This window comes from Theobroma cacao, chromosome 6 (genome assembly GCF_053813885.1).
Source record: "Theobroma cacao isolate CCN51 chromosome 6, ASM5381388v1, whole genome shotgun sequence".
NCBI classification, from domain to species: domain Eukaryota; kingdom Viridiplantae; phylum Streptophyta; class Magnoliopsida; order Malvales; family Malvaceae; genus Theobroma; species Theobroma cacao.
Window position 1 is genome coordinate 20,828,670 of NC_142644.1, and position 27,659 is coordinate 20,856,328.

General features: G+C 33.6%; 2 protein-coding genes across 2 annotated transcripts; both read left to right on the plus strand.

The window, feature by feature from the left end:
• Positions 1-6,222: 6,222 nt before the first annotated feature.
• LOC18595841 (patellin-1-like) lies at positions 6,223-7,508 on the plus strand (the record flags this gene model as incomplete). Its single annotated transcript, XM_088807109.1, has 3 exons — positions 6,223-6,404; positions 6,490-6,625; positions 7,044-7,508. Coding segments are annotated over 3 exons (573 nt in total), but the record flags the coding sequence as incomplete, so codon positions are not given.
• A 1,746-nt stretch (positions 7,509-9,254) lies between these two features.
• On the plus strand, positions 9,255-10,899 carry LOC18595842 (putative 2-oxoglutarate-dependent dioxygenase AOP1). Its single transcript, XM_007023954.3, has 3 exons — positions 9,255-9,692; positions 9,848-10,169; positions 10,434-10,899. The coding sequence occupies exons 1-3, from the start codon at positions 9,307-9,309 to the stop codon at positions 10,683-10,685; spliced, it is 960 nt and encodes a 319-aa protein (XP_007024016.1). The 5' UTR covers positions 9,255-9,306; the 3' UTR covers positions 10,686-10,899.
• The last annotated feature ends 16,760 nt before the right edge of the window (positions 10,900-27,659 follow it).

Consider the following 27,659-nt stretch of genomic DNA (forward strand, 5'->3'; position numbering starts at 1 on the left):
AGTAAGCACTTAGTCGACTAGCCCATTTTTTGGTCGAGTAAGTTGGTTCTGTTTCTCAATATTCTTCAACCCGCAAGTTCTCCAATTTGAATCTTGGCCAACCAACATTCTTCCTTATTCAACTAATGAGCTTCCTTCTTGTTAAGCAGTTATGTCTTATTATTTTTATCTCTCTTTTTCTTTTGATATATACTTTGAAAGATTGATTTATTAATTTCATATATTAATTTTCCTGCACACTCAAGTAAAGACATTAGACACAAATGAATGAGAATGTTTTATTATCATCAAAAACTAATGGAGTCAACAGGAGACCCTTTCCAAGCTAAATGCATAAATGCATCGTAAACATGTATCGATACATTTGAGACAAAATGTAATTTCTAAGGCAGATTGCTTGTAAAAACCTGATAAATGTCCTCTTTACTTTTTACTCTCCATTTACTTAAGATGTTTAAGTAAAGAGGACATTTACTTAACTGATATTTAATGTAAATAAGTAAACAACCGCCCATTCGAATTCAATAAAAATATCAAAAATATCAAAATCCAAAAGAATCAAAATCTTTTTTTTTTTTTCAAGAACAAAATCGAAAAGGTTCAACTGAAATTAAATTTATGGTTCCCATTTACCATAGCCAATGTTGTCACGACCCAAATTCTAGGCCATGACCGGCGCAAGGGCCCAATAGACGTAGTCCATTAAGCCCGAGCAAGCCTATCTATCTATTCCACTCATCATTCCATCAAATATTGCTAAGTCACAATTTATAACTTTAAATAAAAATATTGATAGACATTGCCAACTCGTATTGGCATCACTCATTTAAAATATACATACATTATCTACAGTATGTATCTCAATAATTTACATCAAGTTTATCTATGCATAAAAAAAAGAAGACTCGATTTCCAGCGGAGGCACTCGGACGAATGTACAGCTACTAAATGTCGAGACACCTACCAAAATATGGATACAAGTCTACAAGGACACCTCGTCCTAGTTACCGACTGCCTCGTGATCTGAAAACATGAAGTTGAAAGCGGTGAGTATAAACCCAGTGAGTGAACAAGGAAGGGAACAAGCATACCATAAGGAATCTTTAATGAAATCATGATGCATTTTTTTTTCAAAACAATGCAATTTGTTTCTATTCTTATTAAAAACCCCTCATCTAGCCCTTAAATAATTAATCAATTGTAATAATGAATCCATACATATAAAATAATTTGAAAAATGAAAGCTTCAATATTACGCAAACAAGTCAAATACGACAACGAATCTACGGTGACTATCTCGCTGCAGCGAAATACATTCTCGCTGTAATGAGAACCAGTTCTGGTGAAGGTTCTCAAACCCGAGAGTTTCTCGCTGCAGCGAGAATGAATTTCGCTGTAGCGAAAACAGAGCAACTAGAGAAAAAGTTTCCCCTCACTCAACAAAAAGCCATCCTGCTAAACCAACAAAATCAACATACAGCACATGAAAATTCCCAAAGTACAATGTATCAAATTTCTCATATATGTCAATCATATATCACATTCATAAGTTTTCATTTCATAAGTCTAGATATGCATAATTACATAGATAAACATCAACATCATCATAAACACACCCGGCTCATGTACATCCCCCCACATCGTGCACATAGCCGGCACCATCGTGTGCATCCCCCCACATCATGCACAATCAGTGTCATCGTGTACATCCCCCCACATCATGCACACGGGCACTATCATCATCCACCTCCCACGCCACCATCATCACCGGCATGTGCATCCCCCCACATCGTGCACACACACGGTTACAGTCATTATACACAATACCATTCATCATGCACAACACACACATTTATATATCATCATACTACAATAGTGCATGAATCCATAGCATTCACATATCACAATATAAAACCATTTTGCAAAAGCTTGTCCCAAGGCACTTGTCTTTATGAAAAACTTGATAATTCATTCAAATGGGTGGCAAATACATTATATTTCCCAAAACAAGTTTGAAGGCAGTCCACTCACCAATTGATTGTAGAGCCTTTAGATGACTCCAATTCCCCTAATTGTCCAAATGAGATGATGGGGCTTCCTTAGAACCTAGGATCACATTAGCATAATCAATAGGTCAATTTACACACTATGAACCCTAAAAGCTATCTCTTAGCTAGCTTCCAATTGCCATCTTAAATGGCTATCTATGTTCACTATCTTAATCACTAAAAAGTAATGAACATACTCAACAATATACAGCTCATAAATCCCAATTACTAGCCATTTTCTGCAACTAAAAATCGAGCTTAGTTAATCACTTACCCTAGGGCTCATTTGTAGTCAAATTCTCTTCCAATTGCTTCCAAATTAATGAAGTAATTCTCTCTTTCTCTCTCTAGAATGCCCAATTAGTGAGAGAAAGTATGTAAACCAGATTTTTGAAGGGTTTTAAAGTGAGAGGATGAAAGAGCATAAGGGTTTATGGAATAGTACACTAAAAGCATGAAAATTGGAGCTAGAGAGAGAAAGTTATAGAAGATTGAAGAAAACTCCCATGGAGGGATTGAAGAAACGTGAGAGAGGAGAAGGAAAGAAGAAGACCAGCTGCTGGAAATTCAAAAAGGTGTTGGAAATTTCAAGATATTTATAGGCCAAACTTATCCATTCCCATAAAATTACGAAATGCTCTTCCACCAATTTACTTATTCTCCTCCAATCTTTTATGCAATCTTTTTATTCTTTTGACACTGGGACAAGGTCCATAATGATCTATACATACTCAGGTTCACCAAAACATAAAATTGTAACCCTAGGTGAAAAATGACCATTTTGCCCCTACCTTGAAAATTATCAAAATTTTGGTTTCCTTTCCATTTTACCCCTAATTTCACCATCTATTTATGCCTTAAGCCTACTTAGGCCATAATATTGTTTAAAACTTACTTTGGGAGGTTATTAGAGAAAATGACGAAACTACCCTTGGCTCGTATTATTACATCTATGCTTAGTTACAAGCCTATAGAGGTTGGGGTCTCACAAATGTACTTTAAAAATTATGGAAAAATCATTTTTGGTCATCTAAAAATCAAGAAAATCATTACTGCTAATTTTTATTTCCAAAAGATTGTTCTATAAAAATCACATATATTGACCCCTTTTAGATTTAGCAAATTTTCTACTTTAAAATTGATAGACAACAAAAAATGTCAATGAATTCTTTTGAAGGTTAAAACTACATTTGATGTTCAAAATATGTAATCCATATGCTCACCTAAGGATTTCCTAACTTATCCTCATGCTTAAGGTGTGATTTCACATGTAAGCTATCCCAAGTCCCAATAATGGCTCAATGCTCAAAAATTTGATATCAAAATGTCTTGTAAGCATCATCTAGTCCCGTTCAGAAATCAAAAACCTTTTCTTCCTCACACATCTCTTTTGGCACCACAGGTACACATAGGTACAAGTCTAAGGTTCTTCAATTCACTCTACACGCCTTTCAACTTGCCATAATTTATGTGAGGATGGTTGATTTTTCTTATTGTAGTAATTCAATGGATCGCTTCAATTCATACACTCGGGGTGCAATTCTTTGAGTAAATCGCACCTCTAAATTGAGCCATATTTCATTTACAATATTTGTATGGGCACACCTATTTGTAACTCCTTAGAAAGTGAGTTAATGAACCATGATTTTACCATCATGTTACACTGGGTTATCTCCATATTCACTCAAAAGTTGTATAACAAAGATCAAGCTTGGATGATCAAACGGATGCTAGTCTAATCCCCGTTAGGAAATTACAAACCTTCTCCTCCTCGCACATCTTTTACATCTTCTTCTGGCACCACAAGCACACACAAGTAAAGGTTTAAGTTTTTGTAATTCACTCTACATGCCTTTCAACTTGCCATAGTTTATGTGGGGATGGTTGATTTTTCTTGTTGTAGAAATGCAATGGATCACTTCAGTTCATACACTCGGGGTGCAATTCTCTGAGTAAATCGCTCCTCTAAATTGAGCCATATTTCATTCACAGTATCTGCATGGGCACACCTGTTTGTAACTTCTTGGAAAGTAAGTTAATAAGCCATGATTTTACCATCGCGTTACTTTGGATTATCTCCAGATTCACTCAGAAGTTGTCTAACAAAGATCAAGCTAAGATGATCAGACAAATGCTAGTAGAATGGGGATTTGGTATAAATTGCAATGTTTTGTACATTCGCAATAGACACCAAACCCTCATAAACATAACTTGCAGAATTGTCTTCCATGGCTGAAAAGAAAAAAGCAAGGTTAGGAACCAAAGGCTCTAATAACATGAAAATTATGAATGGTATTCATGATCTATGCATTATTGAATGGCATACTTGCCTTTATACACATTACAAATAATCAAGATCCTAAAATCAGACTAGTCAATCGTACAAGTAAGCTATGTGAAAGGAAAATATCAATTATGTGCAAATAAAATAAAAGATCCTAAATAATATAAAAGATTTTAAATAATTATGTGTAAATAAAATAAAAGATCTTTAAACAATTATGTGCAAATGCACTCGAGCATTTGATTCATTAGTTTGTGCATGATTTTCTTGCTTAAAAAGTAAAGTTCAAATTCCCTTTCCCCAAATCCAAATAATAATAATAATGACGTGCAACACTACAAAAAACCACACTTTTTTCAACGAAAAAAATTCCGTTGGAAATTTCCAACGAATTTCCAACGAAATTTGATCAAAAATTTCAACTAATTTTTTCAACGTATTTCTGACAGATTTCCAAAGGAAATTTTTCAACGGAATATTTTCGTTGGAAATTCGTTGGAAAATTTTTTTTTGCCCAAAAAAATTCCAACTACCACCTTTTCCGACAGAATTTCTAACCAAAAATTTCAGTTGGAAATCCGTCAGAAAGTTTAAGGATTAAAAAAATTTTAAAACTTGGTAAAGTTTCCAACATAAATTTTCGTTGGAAATAGTTATTTCCAACGGAAGATTCCATTGAAAAATTTCGTTGGTAATAGTATTAGTTTATTTTTTTCTTAAAATATTTTATACCTTTTATAAATTTTATTAATCTTTTATAAAAAATAGATATTAATAAAAGTAAATACATACATATTGAAGTTTATAATATTTTAAAGTTAAAGTATGTTTTCCTTTAATTAATTTTGTACATTTTTTAAATCTTTATTAAATCATACATTATAAATTAATAATACCAAATTCATTAATTTTATATCAATAAAAAATTTTATAAAAGAACAAAATAAATTTGTTAATTTTATGAAAATACATGATAAGATATAATAATCAATTAAAAAAATAATAATACTTTATGTACGTTTTAATTGTAATTAGTTAATATATATATATATATATAAATTAAGAAGATAGATTTATAATAAACTTAGGAATATAATATATTTAAAATATATTAATGTATTATATCTCTCTATACAAATTTGACTCATAGGTATAGAATATATATATATATATATATATATATATATATATAGAGAGAGAGAGAGAGAGAGAGAAACCTGATTATTAAAAAAAATCTATATATATAACCTATTGTATTAATATGAAAGTATAAGTTATATTTTTTAATTGATATAACTTTATAAGTTAATATATATACGTATATGTATGAGATATTAAAATATTTTACATATATATTAATATATTTTATATGTAAGGTTATAGTAAATTTCATTTATATGATTACAGTTATTAATTTTATTAGTTTTTATCATACTTTTTATAAAATTATATTGATAATTAATTATACAAATTTTGTGTAATAATCAAAATATAACATATAATTTGTGTCATAAATATATGTATATAATAAATTTAGTAATATAACATTACGTTTTATATGGAGTAATATTAAAAAATTTAATTTATTAATAAAATTTAAAATATTTAAATTTGTGTTAGGATAAAAACTTGAACCTTTTACCTGATTGGATCAGACTGACCCAGACTAAATTTGCTTGGCCCACGATTTGCTCCCCATAGTGCACTGTCTAGTGCTTTGTCAGAAAACGACGCCGTTGTATGGAGTAAGGAGGGATTCTGTTGAGTTACAAAACGACGTGGTTTCAAGCCCTCCAAACCCTAAGTATAAAATCCACTTCTTCTCCTCTCTGCCAAATTTCCCTCTTCCATTTTCTCTCTGTACCTAGCCGGCACTCTCCCTCTCTCTAAAAAAGCTTCCTTTTTCTTTTCTCTCCAGAAGAAGCTCCCTCTCTTTTCTCCCTCGCCGCCGGCCTGTCTTCTAGCCGGCGATCCCTCCTTCATTCTTCTTTTATCTTTTCCTTCCGTCTCTCTTCCTCGCCTTCCCCCCTTAGCGCCGGCAGCTCTGCAAAATCTGCAGAGACGCTTTTCAGGTTGCTGTATAATTTGCTCCATTGCTCTCTCAACCTTCACTATTTGCGTTTGTTTATCTGAAATTACTTTGTTCTGTACATTCAGGTACATCGCTGCTGAGCAAGTACCAGTCAAATATGGAGGACTGAGCAAAGATGGTGAATTCGCCAACACTGATGCCGTTACTGAGATAACTGTTAAGCCATCGGTGAAGCACACAATAGAGTTTCCGGTTACTGAGGTAGGTAGCTTTTCTTCCGTCTCTCTAGTCAAGGGTAGTCTTCACTTTTTTTTAAGAATCCAATGCAGAAAACTTTGGCCCCGGGCTTTCGGATTCGGGTAGTACTGACTTTGAATAGGGCATTTATCTTTGGATCCTCTGTACACCATTCCTCTGTTTGTAATTTGCTGGTGCCACTTGTGTAGGCCTCTTGTCCAACAACTGGAGGGACCTATCTTTAGAAAATTGGAGAATAAAAAAAAAACAAATTCAGAGCAAGAGAACTACTATGAAAAATTGCATATAGTTAATTAACTGCAGATTTGATATAGCATTTAAAATTGGTTGAAGCTTAAATCATGAATTAAATGAGTGTGTAGTCGTTTATCCTTTTTATTTGGGTGGAGGATCATAGGAGTGATTTTGGTTTGTTATGCAGACATGCCTTCTCACATGGCAGGTCAGAGTTGTGGGATGGGATGTTAGCTATGGGGCAGAATTCATACCCAGTGCTGAAGACAGCTACACAGTTATAATCCGAAAGGCTAGGAAGGTTGCATCTACTGAAGAACCCGTGGTCTGCAACAATTTCAAGATTGGTGAACCTGGCAAGGTTATTCTCACCAGTGACAATCCCACCTCAAAGAAGAAGAAGCTCCTCTATCGCCTCAAGACCAAGCCTACATCTGATTAAATGAGAGCCAAAAAGAACAACTTATTCATCTTTAAGATCATTACAGCTGGGAGGATGAAATTATTCTATTTGCTCTTGCTCTGCTTCAAGAAAAAAGAAGCTTTTAACATTAATTTTGGAAGTTGTTTACTATAAATATATATACTTCAGGGGTTTGTTTATAATCTATACCCTACACTGCATCCAAGCTATATTCGTTTTCCTCGCAAATTCCAAACTGTTTTTGGTTTGTGGGATTCCCACGGATGCATAATATTCTTTTGGTCTCATTAATTTTCTTGTGGTCTCGATTTTCTTGGAATTGTTTTCAACGGAATTTTTTGTCTAAATTCTCCTTTTCAATGGAAATTTTGTTGAAAATTTTAACGGAATCTTTTCTACAGTATTTTTTAACGAAATTTTCAACGGAATTTCGTTAAAAATTTTTAACAGAATTCTAATGGGGTAGCCATCACAAAGTAAATTTTTTTAACAAAATTTTTTAACGGATTTTCAACGTAAAGTATTACTGACAAAGTTTTTATCGACAGAGTTTTTAACGAAATTTTTGGTTAAAAATCCGTCGGAAATAGGCATTTTTAATGAAAAATTTCGCTGAAAATAAGTTGTTTTTTTTAGTTCAAATAAAATAAGAAATCCTATAAAATAAATTTTAAAAAATCCTAAATTAATTCTTATTTATAAAGCATTATATGTTTAATTAACATAATAATAAAGAAGAAACTACAAGGGCATGATTCTGGCAGCTAGCAACCTCAACGCTAAAAACAATTTCTTTAATTTTTATTCTGATGAATTTATTCAAATGTTTCTTGCTTCATTAATGGCCCATTCGCGTTAATAAACAATAAAATTGTCAACATCCTACAAGTAAGCAACTTGACAATAAAAATAAACAAATAAATATAAAACGACCTCAAAATGGTCCTTAGTCATTTGTATTATTAGCATTTGCTATATAATCATCACCAAAAACGTCTTGATTAGCCAAATGGACTCAAATGAAAACAAAAGTGATAAGATATATATTTACATTAATCTGACTAAAATCTTTTGATAGTGACCTTCATATATGACCGATTTCAAGTTGCAAAGAATTTTTATTTTTTTATACAATGCACGTGACAGTAGAACTTGGACAGCTCCATCACTCTTGAAGGCATAGTATAGAGATAAAAATTACCATTATTTTAACCTTTTATTTAACTGTATTATTGATATGATTAATATATCTATTGTCACGTGCATTGTATATAAATATTTATTTTTATTTTTTAAATAATAATGATATAAAATATAAAAATTTTAAAATATAAAATTTATTATTTATAAATAAAAATATTTATAATTGAAAGATAAAATACAGTTAATGTTTCAATTATATATAATTAAAACTTTATAATATTAATTTATTAATTATTCAATACTATTAGAATTAAAAAAATAAATTTTAGTAGAAGTAATCCAAAACAATTAAAATTCTTATCTATAAATGAGATAAATCTTATTAATATTTATAATGAAAGAAATATTTTCAATAAAAATCATTTGATATAATTAAGATTTTATAAATTTATTCATTAGATAAATCGTATAGTATTAACAACAAAAATTTATATAATAATTTAAAAATATAATGAAAAAGTATAATTATTTTCGGCAATCAAAAATGTTTTCAATCCATACTTGTATATACATTACACATATAAATAATTATAAGAAAATTGGTTAAGTAATCATTCTAGTATCTTTTAAGATTTGAATCAAACTATTTTCCTCTCGACATCCTTTTGCTTCTCCTTGGGTTTCCAATCATAAGCTTACAGGTAAGTTGCATTATTGCTAAATAATTAATTAATTGTGACAACCTAATCACACACAAATGGATCTCACAAATTTGTCTATAAAGAGGTGTCCACTATCCAAATGTAAATTCAAGTTTTTACAGTAACAAATTCTCATAAAATTTAGAAAAGTTAAATACACGAAAGTTTCCATTTTTGTTTACATGACAAAGTCAGCAGAGATGAGCTCCGAAACCCCGGTTAGGCTTCCGGTCATAGATTCCTCAAAGCAGGACCTGAAGCCGGGCAGCGCTGACTGGGAGTTGGTGAAGGTCCAAGTCCGGCAAGCACTCCAGGAGTACGGTTGTTTCGAGGCTTTGTTCGACAAAGTCCTGGAGCTTGGGAAGCCATTAATTGGAGCCCTGGAAGAGCTTTTTGACCTGCCTTTGCAAACAAAAACGAGATATGTTTCCGAGAAGGTCTTTCGTGGCTATTATGGGCCTAAGGCACCACTGCATGAAAGCATGGTCATTGATGAAGCAAATGTTGCTGAAAACGTTGAACAACGCCTTACTAACATCTTGTGGCCCCAAGGAAATTCAAGTTTCAGGTTCAGAATGACTCTTTCCTTCTATTTAAGTTCCAATAAAGTTCTTTCATCAAACTCTTATTTTTGACAGGAAAACTATGTACTCTTTTCAATTAAAATACTTGGTTTGTATGCATATGGGATGGTCTTTTAGTTAACGGCTCTGCTTTTGGCAGCGAAACTCTGCTATCTTTCTCATCGCTAGCTTCAGGATTAGAGAAAACAATTAGAAGGATGATTTTGGAGAGTTTTGGTCTAGAGAAATACATGGATAAGCACATGGAGTCCACCAATTATATTCTGAGGGTCATGAAATATGAAGGGCCCCACACCAGCGAGCCAACCATTGGGGCACGTGCTCACTCTGACCAGAATATGGTGACCTTGTTGCATCAAAATGAGGTTAATGGATTGGAGATTCAAACCAAAGATGGCGAATGGATCAATGTAAAACCCTCACCGGCCTCTTTCATTGTCATGATTGGAGAATCCCTCAGTGTAAGTCACTTGCAATTCGTACATTAGATCCTTTTTGTAAAAAAAAATTACAAATGAAGGAGAAATTGCATTTATAATGCACACATAATTATTCAACTTTGTAACATACTCAAACTAGTAATTAAATTAATGCCATATTTAATTAAGTTCTTGGGCCAAAACTGAAGAATTTGCATTTCTAATAGTTGGTTAGTGAAAACGCTGGTTGTAACTCAGTAATGAAGAGATTTCATATTGGAAGTTGTGTCTTGTATGCTGATGCAGGTATGGTTAAATGGTCGTTTGCCTTCTCCATATCATCGCGTGATGATAACGGGGAACAAGGCAAGATACAGCTCCGGATTGTTTGCAACCACGAAAGGAGGCTACAAAGTAAAGGTTCCAGAAGAGCTTGTGGATGAAGAAAATCCCTTGCTTTTCAAACCTTTTGACTACGAGGAATTCTTGGAATTTTATTCCACCGAGGCTGCCCGAGGTGCTCTTGGATCTGGTCTTAAGGCTTATTGCAGTGTCTAAGATTATTAACTATAAATAATTTGGAATGGATTTTGTCAAATTCTGGGTCTTTTTGTATCTCTGGTTAAAAATAATCGTTACTTTCAGTTTATGCTCCATAGACTGCAAGTGAACATTGAACTGGCTACTCTTTATTTAACTTGGGTTCTAAAATTAAAAGCCCAGGAAAACTACAAGATTTATTGACTATGTCAAGCTTCAATGATTGTGTCTGTGTTTTCTTTTCACTGTCATTTTCAAGTTGTTTCTTGCTAATGTGTTTATCCTGAAAGTTCTTCAAACAAGCGATTGCCTTCATGACCCTAGCTTGAGAGTTGACAAATTTTTTTATCGTGATCTCTCCCCATCATTTATCGTAGTAATCTCTCTTAACATATTCTTGCTGTGGTGTGCAATTATGGATAAATACATTTTCAAATTAAGGTCCCAGAAAGAAAGTCTCTTGGAACAGAAACATACTCCATATAGTTCAATGTTAATAAAAAGAAGAATAACTTTTGCGGTCTGAGAGTAAAATACATATACATAATCCAGGTTGATTATGGTCCAGTAGTCCTACTGATGTAATAAATGTATATATTTCTTGATAAGTAGAAAGAATTATTTTACATTTTTACTATTTTCTAAGGAAACAAATTATTTTGTTTTTCTCTTTTTTGAAAAATGATATTTATTGAGCCAAAAGCTATAACGCCAGAGCAAGTCTATCACCATGTTGATGGAAGACTTATCTTGACATAGAAAGCCAGCTTTGGAGAGGCGATGTCCCTGTACATAAAGTGATAGGGTGCTGCGCAAAAAGCCTTTGACAGCAAAAAGCAAAACGAAGGAAGCCAAAACGAAAAGGGAACAGGCAACAACATAAAAAACAAGTTCTCAAAAGTCCTAATCTTGACAATCAAAAACTTAGCGAAAAAGAAAGAAAGGAAGGTCCATGATCTCAACAACGTATCCACTCCTAAGCTATCAACTCAAATCTCATTGACAACAAAATGATGCATACTTTTTTTAGGGAAAAATAACTTGATTCTCTAATCATACAAGGGAAGCAAACTCCCCACTTATCACTCCACAATACAAGTATAATATGATCAGATGGAGAATCATCATACAATTGAATATCAACCTCTAACCCAAATCCCTTATTAACCATAAGATTAGTTACTCTATTACCTTCCTGATAAATGTGATTTATTGAGACTTTCCTCTGTCAATGTAACATTTCCCTAATTGCTCATATTAGATCCAAATTAGCACAAGGATGAGTGGAAGAAGTAAAAACTTGCACTACCATTTTATTATCAACCTGTAATTTAACCATGCGAAAACCTTTCTCCCAAGCTAGTTGGAGCCCATGGTAAATACCCCATTATTCCGCACAATAAGCCATACACACACCTAACTTGTGTTAGAGATAAAGCATGCATTAACTGTTTTACACTATGTATTTTGCTTCATCGTACTGTTATTAAGTATATTAAGTACATTATACCAGTGGTTATGAGGTGTCTTTGTGCATCTTCAGGTCAATAACACTTGTCCATTTTGTAAATAGGTGTTAACCATATAATGCTTGTATATATTATGTGTTTGCTGATTTATGAAGCATCTTCCTCCTCCATTCGTTGCTCTGTTTTTCTTCTTTCTCTCTACAAAGCAATCAAATCCCTTGTTTTATCATTTTCTTCCACTTTTATGTCATGGTATCAAAGCATATAACCAATCTTTGAGCCAGTTAAAACTTCTTCAAATTCATCACAAGTTTATTCTTTATCAAAATGTCAACCTCAACTGTCACACAACAAACTGCACCTATTATCGATGGCTCTAACTATCCTGTTTGGGCCATTAGAATGAAAGCATTCCTAAGAGGTGTCAATCTATTGAATGCAATTGAAAATGAACAAAAGTACCAGCATTGGGAGATAATGCCACACCAACACAAGTGAAGCAATATGAAGAGAATATAGCAAAGAAATTCAGAGCTTTATCATTTATACACTTAGTTGTTTCAGAGTCAATTTTCAACTGGATTATGGGATGTGAGATAGCAAAACAAGCTTTCGAATAAACTTGAAAAAGAATTTTTAAGGGTCTGCTAGAAGTAAACAAATTTGTCTCCAGAATCTCAGAAGGCAATATGAATTACTGAGGATGAAAGAGAGTTATACTGTGCAGGAATTCATTGATGTTGTGATGAAGTTGGTGAATCAAATTTGATTGTTGGGAGAGACTTTATTAGATACTAAGGTTGTGGAGAAAGTTTTTACAAGCTTACTTGAAAGGTTTGATGCCACAATATCACCCTTGAAGCAGGGAAAAGATATTACACAGCTCTTTATATCAGATTTGGTGAATATTTTGAAAGTTGATGAACAGAAGAGGGCTGCTAGGAAGAATGGAAAAGCTGATCTTGCCTTTACTATTCAAATGAAAGGTAAGGCACATGTAGAAGCTTTAACCAAGAAAAATGTGAGTGAAATGAAGAATAAGGAGAAAGAAAGCACTCAGGGTAGAAAAGTTTAAAAGAGAAGGACTAGATTCCCTGTTTGTCCTCATTGCAAGAAGAGGAGTCACACTAAGGCATATTGCTAGTTCAGGCCTGATGTAAAGTGCAATGCATGCAAACAGTTAGGTCATGTAGAAAAGGTTTGTAAAAACAAATCTGATGTAAATGAGAAGATCTCAAATGCAACTAAGAATGTGGAATCTTCAGAAGAGCAACTCTTCATGGCAACTTACAATAAAATGACTAATGATGCACAATGGCTATTGGACAGCAGTAGCTCAAACCATGAGACACCAAATTCTTTTTTATGCACTCAACTTGACACTCATTATCAATCTAGAGTAAGAATTGGAAATGGTGTGTACTTGAATGCTGTTGGAAAAGGCACAATTGGCATCTAGACTTCGTCTAGTCAGAGGTACATTGATGATGTTGTTTTAGTTCCAGATATAGCACAAAATTTACTTAGTGTTGGACAAATGATGGAAAAACATTATACATTGATGTTTAAATATGTTTACTACACTATTTATGATCCATCAAGTGATCTGTTAATGAATGTGCCATTGAGAAATAAGTGCTTTCATGTTAATTTGACTAATGCATGCATGCAAGTCAGTAATAGTAACATTGATGTGTCTTCACTTTAGCATAAGAGATTTGGTCATGGTAGTTATAACTATCTGAATCAACTATACTATCAAGAGTTAACAGAGAAGCTACCTAAGCCAAGTATGTCAACATCGATTTGTAGTGTCTGCAAGTTTAGCAAACAGACCAGTAAACCATATACTTCTACTAGCTTGACAATATCAAAGAGTAGGCTAAATTTGGTCCACTCAGATGTTGTAGGACCTATGAACCAGGAATTTTCAAGTGGCAGTAAGTATTTTATAATCTTTGTTGATGATTTCAGTAGAATGACCTAGATATACTTTCTTAAATTTAAGCATGAAGCCTTTGAAATGTTTATTAAATTCAAGGCAAAGTTTGAAAAGGAGATTGGTTTGATGCTGAAGTGCTTGAGATCAGACAATGGTGGGGAACACACTTCATCACAGTTTGAGAATTATCTTGAAGCTGAAGAGATTCATCATCAACTCACAGTCCCTTACTCACCTCAACAGAATTGGGTAAATGAAAGAAAGAACAAATCAATATTAGATATGGGGATATGTTTGTTGTTTGAGAAAGATCTTCCTAAGAAATTTTGGGTAGAAGCTTGTAGTACAACTGTTTATCTGCTTAATAGGTTACCAACAAAGGCCTTGTCAAGAATAACTCCTTATGAAGCTTGGTACAACAACAAGCTTTTAGTTGATCATCTCAAGGTTTTTGGAAGCCTCTGCTATCATCAAATTCCTAAAACTCCCAGAACCAAGCTTGATTCCATATAAAAAACAACAACATTCATTGGCTATAGTGAGCAGTCTAAAGGGTACAAACTTAATCTTGTAAGATTAAGCAATGTCATTATATCTAGGAATGTAATCTTTGATAATGAAAAATGGAACTAGAGGAAAATTGACTCAAAAAAGGTGGGATCTCTATTCAAAATTGAGCTTATCGAACTTGTTGAAACTAAAACTGAAACTGCAAATCAGATGCCAGATATAGATGATGATGATGAGCATTTTGGAGTGAGAGGTACTTGAAGTCTTGATGATATTTATCATAGGAGCTTGATGCTTATATCTAAACCAGACTCTTATCAAGCTGCAACTAAATCAAAAGAGTGGAAAGTTGCAATGCAAGAAGAAATCAATGTAATTAATCAAAATAATACCTGGACACTTATTGACAGACTTGAGAAACAACATGTAATTGGAGTTAAGTGGATCTTTAGAAAGAAGTTTAACTCTGATGGTACCTTGACAAGTGCAAGGCAAAACTTGTTGCTAAGGGATACTCTCAGCTACTAGGTGTTGATTTTCTGCACACTTTTGTTCCAGTAGCTCGATGTGAGACCATTCGATTGTTACTGGCTATTTGAACTGCATTCGGTTGGAAAGTATATCATTTCGATGTGAAATCAGCTTTCCTGAATGGCGCACTGCAAGAGGAGGTTTATGTTGAGCAACCAGAAAGATTCAAGGTCGAATCAAATTATGATAAAGTCTACAAGTTGCATAAGGCTTTGTATGGGCTGAAAGAAGATCCTCGCCCCTGGAACAACAAGATTGATGCTTATTTACTGAGTCTAGGATTTAAGAAGAGTTCTAATGAAGCTACTCTATATGTACTTCATTCAAAAGGTCAAGCTCAGGTAATTATTTCATTATATGTTGATGACTTGTTGATTACTAGTTGTAACACAAAAGTAATCAATAAGTTCAAGTCTAATATGGAGAAGAATTTCAATATGTCCGACCTAGGCTTGATGAACTATTTTCTTGGGATGCATATATGCCAAACAAGTAAAGGCATTTTTGTGTCACAAGGAAATTATATTAGAGACATCTTGATCAAGTTTCATATGAGTAGCTACAACTTTGTTTCCACTCCACTTGTAGTGAATCAAAAATTGACTGCCAACAATGGCTGCAAACTAAAGGATGCTGCTAGCTATAGAAGTCTCATTGGAAGTTTATTATACATTTGCTCAACCTGACCTGAGCTAATGTATTCACTGAGTTTACTATTTAGGTTTATGAGAGAGCCCTCTAACATTCATTTTGCTGTTGCCAAATGTATTCTTAGATATTTGAAAGGCAGCATTTATCATAGTTTGTTTTTTGGAAGGTTAAATGAGATTAATTTAGTTGGATACTCAAACAACGACTGGGCAGGGAGTGTTGCTGACTCTAAGAGCACATCTAGTTATATTTTCTCATGAGGCAATGGAGCTTTCTCCTAGAATTCACATAAGCAAGCTATCATTGCTTAATCATTCACTAAGGCAAAGTATATAACAGCTAATGCAGCAATTAACCTAGGTGCTTAGTTGAGGAAAATTCTGAATGACTTAACCTTTATACAAAAGACTTCAATAAGTACCTTTGTTGATAGCAAGTTTGCAATAGCCATCACTAAAAACCTTGCATTTCATGGTAAGCGTAAACACATAAAGGTTAAATTCCATGCTATCAGAGAAGCTGAAAAGAAGTGGGGAAATTATTCTTGAATATTTTCTTCTCTAAATCAATTAGCAGACATTATGACCAAGACTCTACCTATGTCTAGGTTTGAAACTTTGAGAGTTAAGCTTAGTGTTGTCAATGCAGCCTTTAAGGAGGAGTGTTAAAGATAAAACATGCATTGACTGAGCATGCATTAATGTTATCATTTTGTTCTACACTATGTCTTTTGCTTCATTGTACTGGTTATTAAGTATATTATACCAATGGTTATGAGGTGTCTTTGTGCATGTTCAGGTTAATAACATTTGTCCATTCCGTAAATAAGTGTTAACAATATAACGCTTGTATATATTATGTGTTTGCTGATTAATGAAACATCTTCCTCCTCCATCCGCTGCTTTGTTTTTCTTCTTTCTCTTTACTAAACAGTCAAAAGCCCTGTTTTATCATTTTCTTCCACTTTCATGTCAACTTGCACGCAAAGCCTCCAAGCCTTATACCATTTAATCCTATAAGAACTCCAACAACAATAGCTTAGTGAATCGAACCACGATAAGCTCCATCTGACTTAACCGCAATCCATCTTGATGGTTGAGAAAACCATCCCACTAAAACCTCCTCCCTCATATTAAGGTTTCCATCTATTGCTGATTGCAAAGCCATTGCATCCTTTATTGCACCAGCCATGTTTTTCACTATATTCAAATGGCTTTCGATTGGTGTTGAGTGACCTTAAAAGATCTCCAGATTTTGCCACTTCCATAACTACCAACAAGCAACACTAAACACAATTTTCTAGGTTACTCCTTGATCAGATAATAAACGACTTCTTAGGTTACTTGATAGCCACTTTCCCATAGGTAACAAGAGAAAATTATTAACTTCATTCAGGAGCAATAAACAACTCCACAATGTAGTCGCAACCAAACAATCACGGAGTAGATGCAAAATGGTTTCATCATCTAACGTAGATAGGGAACAAGTTGCCATAGTTGATAACCTTTGACACACCCTTTCTTAGTTTGTAAGGATTCTATTGTGTAGACAATATAAAAGGAATGAGCATATGCGTTGAGGACCTGCCATTACCATGCTAAATTCCACTCACCACTAGGAACTGCATTATTGGAGGTAACTATCCTCCTTAGTTGGTCATATATAGAGGTTACCATGAAACAACTTGATGTGGAAGGTGCCCAATAAGGTGCATCAAGACAATATGTATTAGAAGGAGGAATCAATCTTGCTAACCACTGTACATCCTTTCCAAGCAGAATCTCCATTAAACGAGCCATATCCTATTTAGCCTCCATCTAACATGGTAAAATCTCAAACACATTGATTCCCAATGAAACTAGTTTCGAAACATGGATTGTATTTATTAGAGGATAGTTGTCGACCTTAATATCTGTCCAAAATTTTGTGTCCATGCCATCAATAATCGCCCACCTGATGTTGTAAGATTTTTATAATAATATTTTTCTTATGAAAGTGGAGCTGTAACGATGGAGTTCAAGGTAATACAGAGGATAGCAAAAATATTTTTAGGGAAGAAGACTATTTCTTACATATAAAATAACAACTAAAAACAGCCTTTTATATCAAGGCTTTTTACAAAGAAGGAAGAAAAAAGTTGCCATATGGTGCTATAGCACTCACACTCTCCAAACTAATAACAAACCAAAGGTCTTTTTAAACTTGGAATTTTTCAATCCTAGTGCATTAATAGATTGCCAAAACTAACAAAAAATGAAAGACTAAAAGGAAATAAAATAATATAAAATGAACAACAGCATGTGTAACACAAACTTTACACTCCAAGATCATAACAATACACACCACAACTTCTAGAAGCTGCATGCCAAAACTGCATGATCTTACACAACAAAGCTACTAAATGTTACACACCATGGTTCTAGGATGTTACACACCATGGCTCTAAGATGTTACATGCCAAGGCTTCAAGATGTTACACGTCAAAGCTGCTGGATGTTACACACCATGGCTGTAGCAAGCTTTCATCTTTAACACACCTCATCGAGGCTTGAATTGCATACTCCCAATTTAGCTCTAAGATTTTAAAACTTGTTTTTATCAAGCCCTTTGGTGAAAATGTCTATTAGCTGCTCATGTGTACTGTAATGAATAACAGATATCTCACCATTTTTAATTGCCTCCTTAATGGCATGATATTTGATTTTGATATGCTTGGTTTTCCCATGATTTACTGGATTTTCGCCATAGAAATGGTACACTTGTTGTCAATCTAGAGTGTAGTAGGTTCATCATAATTAAACTTCAAATCTCAAAGAACTTTTCTAAACCAAATTGTCCGGTTTGCAGCTGAAGCAATAGCAACATATTCTACTTCACTAAAGGATTGTGCAATTTGGAGTTTCAATCAAAATAGCACTACCAAAAGAAAAACAATACCCACTGGTACTCTTAGAGTCTTCCATGCTTCCACCCCAATCACGATCACAATAGCCTTGAACCTCTTATTTTTCAGCTTTGTTAAACTTTAGTCCATAGCTTAGGGTCTTTTTAACATACTTGAGTACTTTTTTAATAGCAACTAAGAGAATTTCAGAAGGATTGTGCATAAATCTAGAGCTTACTCTCTAGATACAATAAACTTCTTATCAACCTCTTGTAAAAAGTTTCATTTGTTTTAGCACCTCCACCATCCCTACTCAGCTTGTTACCATAGGTTAGAAGTGTTGCTAGTACCTTGTAATTATCTATTCTAAATTTTTTCAACAAATCAGAAGCGTACTTCTTATGAGGCATCAATATGCAATCAACTTTTTGTTCAATCTACAAACCAAGGAAGTATGACATCTTGCCAAGATCACTTATGTCAAATTCTTTTTGCATTTTCAATTTGAAGTTATCCATAAAACTACCATCTGGTCCAATGATAAGAAAATCATCAGCATAGAGTGAAACTATTAACTGAACAAGATTACCAAAGCTTTTAACATACAAAGTATGTTCACTATCACTTCTAAAACACCTTACCTTTGCAAGTAATTAACCATCCATTCATACCATGTTCTTGGGGCTTGCTTGAGCTCGTAAAGAGCTTTTATAAGTTAGTTGACCTTATCCTCTTTGCCTAGTTCAACAAATCCTTCAAGATGTTTCACATAAATGTCTTCATCAATAATACCATTGAGAAATGCTGGTTTAATGTCCAGGTTTCAAATTGGCCAACCTTCCATAGTTACAAGTGCCATCAATAGCCTAATAATGTTATGTTTGGCTATAAGGGCAAAGGTTTCAAAAAAATTAGCTCCATATACCTATGAAAATCCCTTGACTATCAATCTATCTTTATACTTGTTAACAGAACCATCAGAGTTGAGTTTGGTCAGCACGCCCACTATACTCTAATAATTTTTTAATTTTTTGGTCTATCAACCATGGTCCAGGTGTTGTTTTTCTTTATCATCATCATTTCAACCTTCATTGCCTACTTTCAATGTTCATCTAAAGCAACTTCAAAGTAGTAGCTAGGTTTTGCAATTGTAATGTTGCATTTCTCATATATATCTTGAAGTGAACAAGTCCCTCTAACAAGAACTTCATTTATGTTTTCATCATATTCAAAGTCTTCTTCAACATTTGACACATCATCAACTACAACGTCTTTGTTTGAAACAGCATCAATGGCACTCGTATCCCAATTCCCCTTGGCATTCTCATAAAATCTGACATATCTACTAACAAACAGCCTTCTTGTTTTAACATCGAGCTACCTGTAACCCTTAAAAACTTCACTATAGCCAAGATGAACTGCAATCAATGACTTCTCATCAAGCTTACCTCTCTTAGCATTAGGTATCTTAGCATAATTGACACACCAAAAATGTTAAGATGAGTTAAAGTAAGTTTGATACCTAACTACGCTTCATAAGGTGTCTTGTCGGTTAAAGATATAGTTTGAGTCATATTCAATAGGTAGTTGGCAGTATTAGCAACTTCTGCCCACAAAAACTTAAGTAAGGTCATCTCAAATAGCAAACATTGAGCCATTTCTATGATAGTTCTATTTTTTCTCTCAAAGACCCCATTCTGATTATGGCTATAAGTCACTATTAACTAATGCACAATAACAAACTCATTTAGAAATTTCTCAAACTCTTTGGCACTGTATTTAGTCCCATTGTCACTTCTAAGGACCTTTATAGTTAAACTAGCCTAATTATCAACAACAACTTTGAATTTCATGAACATGCTCCAAGCCTTTGATTTTTGTTTTAGAAAATAAATCTAATTGAAACGTATGAAATCATCCATATATAGTAAGTAAAACTTACTTCCTGTCAAGCCTAACTTTATAAAATATTAGCCATGTCATTCATGTGATTGAGAGAATGCTTGCATACTTGAAAAGCCTTGAAAAATCGTCAAAAGTCGGTAGTGTACCTAGTGGTGCAACTAAGTTGAATTAAGCCTCGAACTAGTCCAAATAGAGATTTTAAGATGAAATTGAGAATTTTAAAACCCTAGAATGACTTAAAATGGTGATTCAGAGTTCGAGGACCAATTTGGAGTCAAATTTGAATTTTCATGACCTAGGGGCAAAATGGTCATTTTGCTACCCGAGGTTAAGATGTGAGTGTTGGATGAAATTTTTGACTAAGATTGATCATTTGGAGTATAATTTGAGTTTGAGAAGTGAGAAATTTTAATTTCTACGTTTTTTTGAGGATGAGGGAAAAACAGTCATTTTGCCACCCCAAGGGCAAAATGGTAATTTTACACACCCAACACTTGTCCAGCACATGAATTTCACCCATTGTTATTATGGATAATTGAAGGATTTTATGTGGTGGAGAAAGAAAGCTTCATAGTTAAGAATTTAAAAATGGACCAATGGTAAGGTGACAAGTGTCAAGCTTTTATTTCTTTATTATTTTCCTTATAAATTAGCACAAAATCAGCCCATTTCTCTTCATTATGGCCGGCCAAAGCAAGAACAAAGGAAGAAAAGAAAGACCAAAAACCCTAGAGTGAAAATTCAAGAGAAAATTGGTGGATTTCAAGTAATCAAGCAATCAAAGGTAAAATTTCTTGATTTTGACTTGTGATCTACCTTTCCCATACATTCTTTTACATTTTCCATGGTTGAATCACATGATTTCATGATGAATCCCTTGCTGGCGGAACACTTAGAGGGAGGTTTTGATGCTTGATTTGGTTAGATTTCAATGTATTTTAGTGTTTTTAGATAGTTAGTGATGTGTAGCATGAAAAGCCAACAAGAAAAATTTACTTCCTCCCATTACCCATCATTGGCCGAATTTTCCATGTAGAGTGTGGATGGTGGATTTGATTTTATTTCAAGTGAATTGGTTAGGAAATGATGAATTACGGTGAGAAAATCAAGTAGAAAAAATCATAGTGTTGATGCACCCACCATGGCCGAAATTCCCAAGAGAAAATGTGAAAATGATTTTGCTAAATTTTATGCTATTTGACTTGTGTTTGATGGTTTGGAGAATTGGAAGAAAAATGGAGTTAAATGGAGTTGAATTGGACATATTGGCCAATTAATCGAGTGATAGATTGAATTAGGCCAATACCGTTTTATTTAGGTACATAATTGAATTTGCATAGAGCATCGTGTTTAGACGATAATCTGAACAATTTGCATTCCATTTCATGCATCCATATAGTTTTATAATGGTTTAGCACCAATGTGGTAAATTGCTTGATTGTGCATTATGTCTAGGTGGTGAATCCTTCGATAAGGGCAAAGAAATTGTACCCGAGGATCGATAGTCGGAGTACTCTAAAAATTCGACTCCCGAAATAGTGAGTAACCTTATCATCATTTTAATTATCTAAAGTGGTCTTTTTATTCGATTTTGTGAATTTTATGGAAAATGAGTTTAAATGGTTAATTTTTAGGTTTTATAAACAAAATGTGTTTAAATGAAATGATTTTATAAATTGTCTTGAAATTGAATGATGGCTTTGAAAATAGAGTAATTGGAGACCATTTGATGTATTGTGAATTTATGGTTCTAATTGATTGGCTTATGGCAATATTGGCATGAATGGCTGAATTGGTATTTGTGTTGAAAATGTATAAATTGTTGTTTGCCTTGATAGGCTGGATAATGATAAAATTGCCATGTCATGCTGTTGAATTTTTATTGTATGGTGGGTTTAGCTTGCTGCAGTGGGCAGGTTCTGTGGACCAGCATATTAGAGGGGCATGAAATCCGGTTATATACGTACCTCAGTCGGAGAGGTGCGTAGGGTATGTCCTAAGCTATGGTAAGCGTTCACGTCACGCCGAACCACCTCGTGATGATGAACTCCGCTAACGCCAAGGAATGACTGTGTTTTTCAAACTAAAAATATGTTTACGTGTATACGAAATTTTTAACAGCCTTGGTGGACTCGGTTAGATGCATCGGCCAAGGTATTCTCGAGAATGATTTTGGCAGGAGCCAAGCTTTTAAGATACTCATAAGCCATGTTGATTATTTAAATGAAATGAATATTTATGTTATGAAATACATATTGAGATGGAATATTTTAATCGTCTCCATTTACTCGACTTTAGATATTTTGGATGGTGTTTGTTTACTCACTAGGATTATATAATCTCACCACCCTCCTTTCCACCCATTTTAGGCTCGAAATAGACTGTAGATAGCTGATTTCGTTGAAGGCTACAGTTGGCTTTACTTCCTCAAAAATCGTAGGTTCACAGCCTTCGTTCACTTTTTCCATTTGGGGGCCCACGTGTCATTGTAAATTAAATTACATACCTTGACTATCTGTATTACAACATGTATAAATTTATTTCGCTTTTACGCTACAAAAATTTCTTACAGACAACTTTATAAAAATTGTTTTCTAAGAAAATAGAATATTTTATTGAATATTTTTTTATTATATCCAAATAATCATAATTTTATTTTAAATGAAGGTTTTAGACATTTAAACTTATTTATGATTATGAATTATGTGTTTTGTACTCGCATACTACATTTTTAGCTAGTTTCAAATTTTTTAGAGAAAAATGACTAAAATGCCCTTGTGAGACAGAAATCATTTTTTTTATTGTTTTAAGTTGGAAATAGCTTAAAATCTTTTAGAACATGATATTTGGCAAGGGTTACTCACAAGGGAAATGAGAAACTGATATTAAAGTCTTGCGGGGTTCCGGTTGGCATTTCGAGTAATGAGTGTCTATCGGGACACCGCGACGGTTGTCACGGGCTCGAGGGGAGCACCGGGTCATGACACTTCCATTCAAAGACAAAGTCTTCATGGGGCCTTATATGTTTGTGTGTACCAGCTGCAATTTCTGTGTTGCCTTATAGCTTCTAGTCTTTGAAAATGTAGTTCTGCTTTATTTTCCAATTTGACAAGTACTACATAATCTATCAGGCTTTGAAATGTCAAGAAAACCATCAACCAAGTTATGTGAAACCATCTGTTTCAAATAATAATAGATCACATGACCAAATCTCCTGTGCTAAAGCTCATTGTCAATTGACAGACATTTGTATGCTACACACTTAACCTTTAACCAGTTGAGAGAGAACCATTTGTTTTCCCTTTTTACAATATATAAATCCTTTCTAACAAGATCCTTAATTTTGTAAGCCCTATCCTTAAATATCAACTCATAGTTGTCATCCATAAGCTATCCCACACTCGATAAATTCTAACTCACTTCTGGTGCTTAGTAGACTTTTGAAATTGTCTTCAAGCCATCAAAAGTCTAAACTCTAACAGTGCCAATCTCATAAATCAATAGAAAGTTACCATTGCCAATCTCCATTTTGGTTCTAAAGCTAGCATCAAATACCAAAAAATTGTTCTTGTATCCAGTTAAATGATTTGAGTGCCCATATCTAGCAACCAAGTCACCATTGCCAATCTCCATTTTGGTTCTAAACCTACCATCAAACACCAAAAAATTGTTCTTGCATTTGTTAAAGTGATTTAAGTACCCAATAACTAGCAACCACGTATCTTGTTTCTCATTTTTGCTTGTATGTTTTGCCATGAATAGAACTTCTTCATTAGTATTATCCTTTTGTTCAAGAACAACAGCCTTCTTTTCCACTTTGCTCCCTCGATTTTTACACACTTTCTTGACATGGCCTTATTGGTGACAAGCTCTACACTTGACATTGGGCCTATACAAACAACACCTCTCAATCTGATTTTTTTTTACAGTATGAGCAAGGTGGAAAGGTTTTTTTTTTTCTAGTTTCCTTGTCTCTTATCCCCATTTTTCTTCCCTTTTCCCATTCTTTCATTCCCTGGTTTCTTTTGAAAACCACTACCTAATCTTTTTTCAGAGTTTTTTGCCATTAAGGCTTCCTCAACAGTAACATCCTGCCTTAGAGCTCTTCTCTGTTCTTTAGCTTGAAGAGCATTAAGCAACTAAATGACAAAGATAGATCCTAAATCTTTCAATCCTATAGTGATGAGATTTTTCCTTCAAAATTTTCAAGTGAACTAACCAACAACTTATTTGCAATTCTTTTTTTAGAATCCTATTCACCTAAAAGCCTCAATCGATTCACAATTCTAGGGACTTTATCAGAACAGTCTTGAATAGACTCATCCTCCCCCATTCTTAAAATTTTAAACTCTATCCATAGATTTAGAGCTTGAATCTGTCTAGTCCTATCACTCCCATGAAACCCCTCTTTCAACTTATCCAAATCTCCCTTAAGAGCCTTATAGTTTATAATTCTAGTGAAAATAGAATCTGAAATAACAGAATGAATAACCGAGAGAGCTTTATACCTTTTAGCAACCTTTTCATTATGTTGTTTCAATTGAGCAATTGTTGGATTTACAACTCTCAAAATAGGAAGATGATAACTCTATGATATAGAGTTTTTTAGACTTAATTTTGATAATAATTTAGCTTAATTCTTATAGTAATGCATAGAAATTAATTAGGTTTTATTTAATTATTTTAAGTTAGTTAATTAGGTAAGCAAATCTAATCTTAGTTAATTTTGCACTTAAATTAGGGTTAATGTGTCTAAGATATGTTAATTATTGATTAATTTTCTGATTTTGGAGGTGTGCAATTAAATGGGTAAAAGTTGTCAAGTTAACTACTTATGAGATGCAGACCTTCACTACATGTCTTGGTATTTTGATAATAACTTTCTCTATAAAACTCCAAATTAGGTGATTCTTGAACCATTATAAAGATTGGAGAAAATGCTAGAACTTTCATGTTTATCACTTTTTGCAGTGTGGCTAGGAATGTGTTCAAAAATCTTATCAAAATTGAAATAGTACAGTAGTCCATTAGAGATCATGATTTTTGCAAATTAAATGGTCAAGGCCGTGGCCTTGATGGAAGTAGGCTGTGGCTCATGTAGTTTGATGAGAAAATCTTGGTTATAATTGACTTCTTTCTTCACCTAAATTGGCCCAACTTCAAAGCCTTATAAAAGCAACCTTTTGAAAGACTTTTAGAGACATGAAACACCAGATTTAGAGCTGAGATTTAGCCACAAAAAAGCATTGAAAAAGGTCTCTTTAGAGCTGAGAAGAAATTGAAGGATTCAAGAAGACTTGGAGATCAAGATTTTCACTCTTAGAGTTTCTTTATTCTTTTGTTATTCTTTTATTATCTTGGTTTGGATTCAATGTTTAAACTTTATTTTATGATGATTTGTGACATTATGGGGAACTAACTTAATTATTTAATATTATGATTGAACTCAATACATAGTTTGAATTATTTATCTCTCTTTTACTTATATTTGATGGTTTTAAGTTGTTTATTCTATCTTGTTCTTAATGTTTCTAATTGATTGATCACCAATTAGATTGAATTGGTAACCTAAGTTAAACCTTGATGAAGGAGATTTAGGTAGACCTCGAATATAATAGCATATGATTGAATGCACATGGTTAATTAAGTGGTTTGATATGCATATAGGGTAGACATACAGCTATATGCCATACATAGTCAAGATTAAAGTATGAATTTAATGAATCTTTCTTCAATTTAATTTGTATAGACTTATAGTAAGTTAATTGGGAAAGATATTTTTAAGAGAATTGTTGCTGATTTTAAACACATGCAAGCGCACATGTCACACAAGTAATATAGTGATAAGAAAGTATCGTTTCCCAAGGGAGTTAGTTTAATAATTGTTGCTAAATACTAACATTAAAACAAACCAATTTTATCCAACCAATTCAAGATGTAAGAATTAAAAATAAAGCTTAAACTTAACTATCTAAAATTAAACTAAAGATTGCAAGTAGAATTAAATGAATATTCAATGGACTAAAGTCTAGGATTATGATTTCAATCCACATTTCACTTGGATTATTATTTCTCTACGTACTTAATTCAATGGGGGTTGATGCTAGTCTAGAATCCTAATGCTTGTACAATCTTATGTCTAGGAGCTGATACAATTGCATAGATTAATTGGGTTTCTATTATTGGGTTTGGCTATGGACGACATGCTCGAAATTACACAGCAAAAAGAAAATTAAAATATTGAAAAAAGAAAACAAACATACTGTCACAGCCCAAATTTTGAGCTATGACAAGCGCATGGCCTCAGTGGGCATAGCCCACTAGGCCCAAGCAAGCCTCTTTATGAGATCCTGGTCCTCAATCCATCCATCATCTTTAAAACCATGTGTTGCAATTCTCAACGTTGAATGTTTCATTAATATTTTATAGCAACCGAATATTCATATTTGTATTATCTCAAAGTACTGTCATTCATTGCCGTCTCATAAGGGCATCATCATCAATCCAACATATACATACTTCATTTATAACATGACTTTTAGTAGTTTATATTACATATACGTGTACACAGACAAAAGACTCTCAACCATCAGCAGAGTCACTTTAAGTGAAGGTACCGCTACTGAGATGCCATAGTACCTACCAAGAAGACGAGCATACGTGGACACTCAATCTAGATCCCAACTGCCTCCAAATCTGAAAACATAAAGTTTAAAAACGTGAGTATAAAACTCAGTGAGTGAACATAAGAAGGGAACAAGTAATCGATAAGGAGAACTTGGAAATCATGATGCACTTGCTTCAAAAATAATGCAATTGATTTAATTTCTTACTAAAAAGCCCTCATTTCAAACTTTGATTAATAACCTCATAGTGTTGCAAAAACTCATGATCAATCCATAAAGCAATCATGACAGCAAGTTTCTCGCTGCAGCGAGAAACATTCTCAGTTTGCATATATTTTTGTTTTTCAAGCATAGCTTCCACTACAAAAGTCCAATTAACATAATTTTTAGACCATTAGAAAGCTAAGCTGATGGGTTACAATTTTTATGTTTACCATTTTGCACAGTTCTGAATGAAAGGTGGTTGAAATCTAT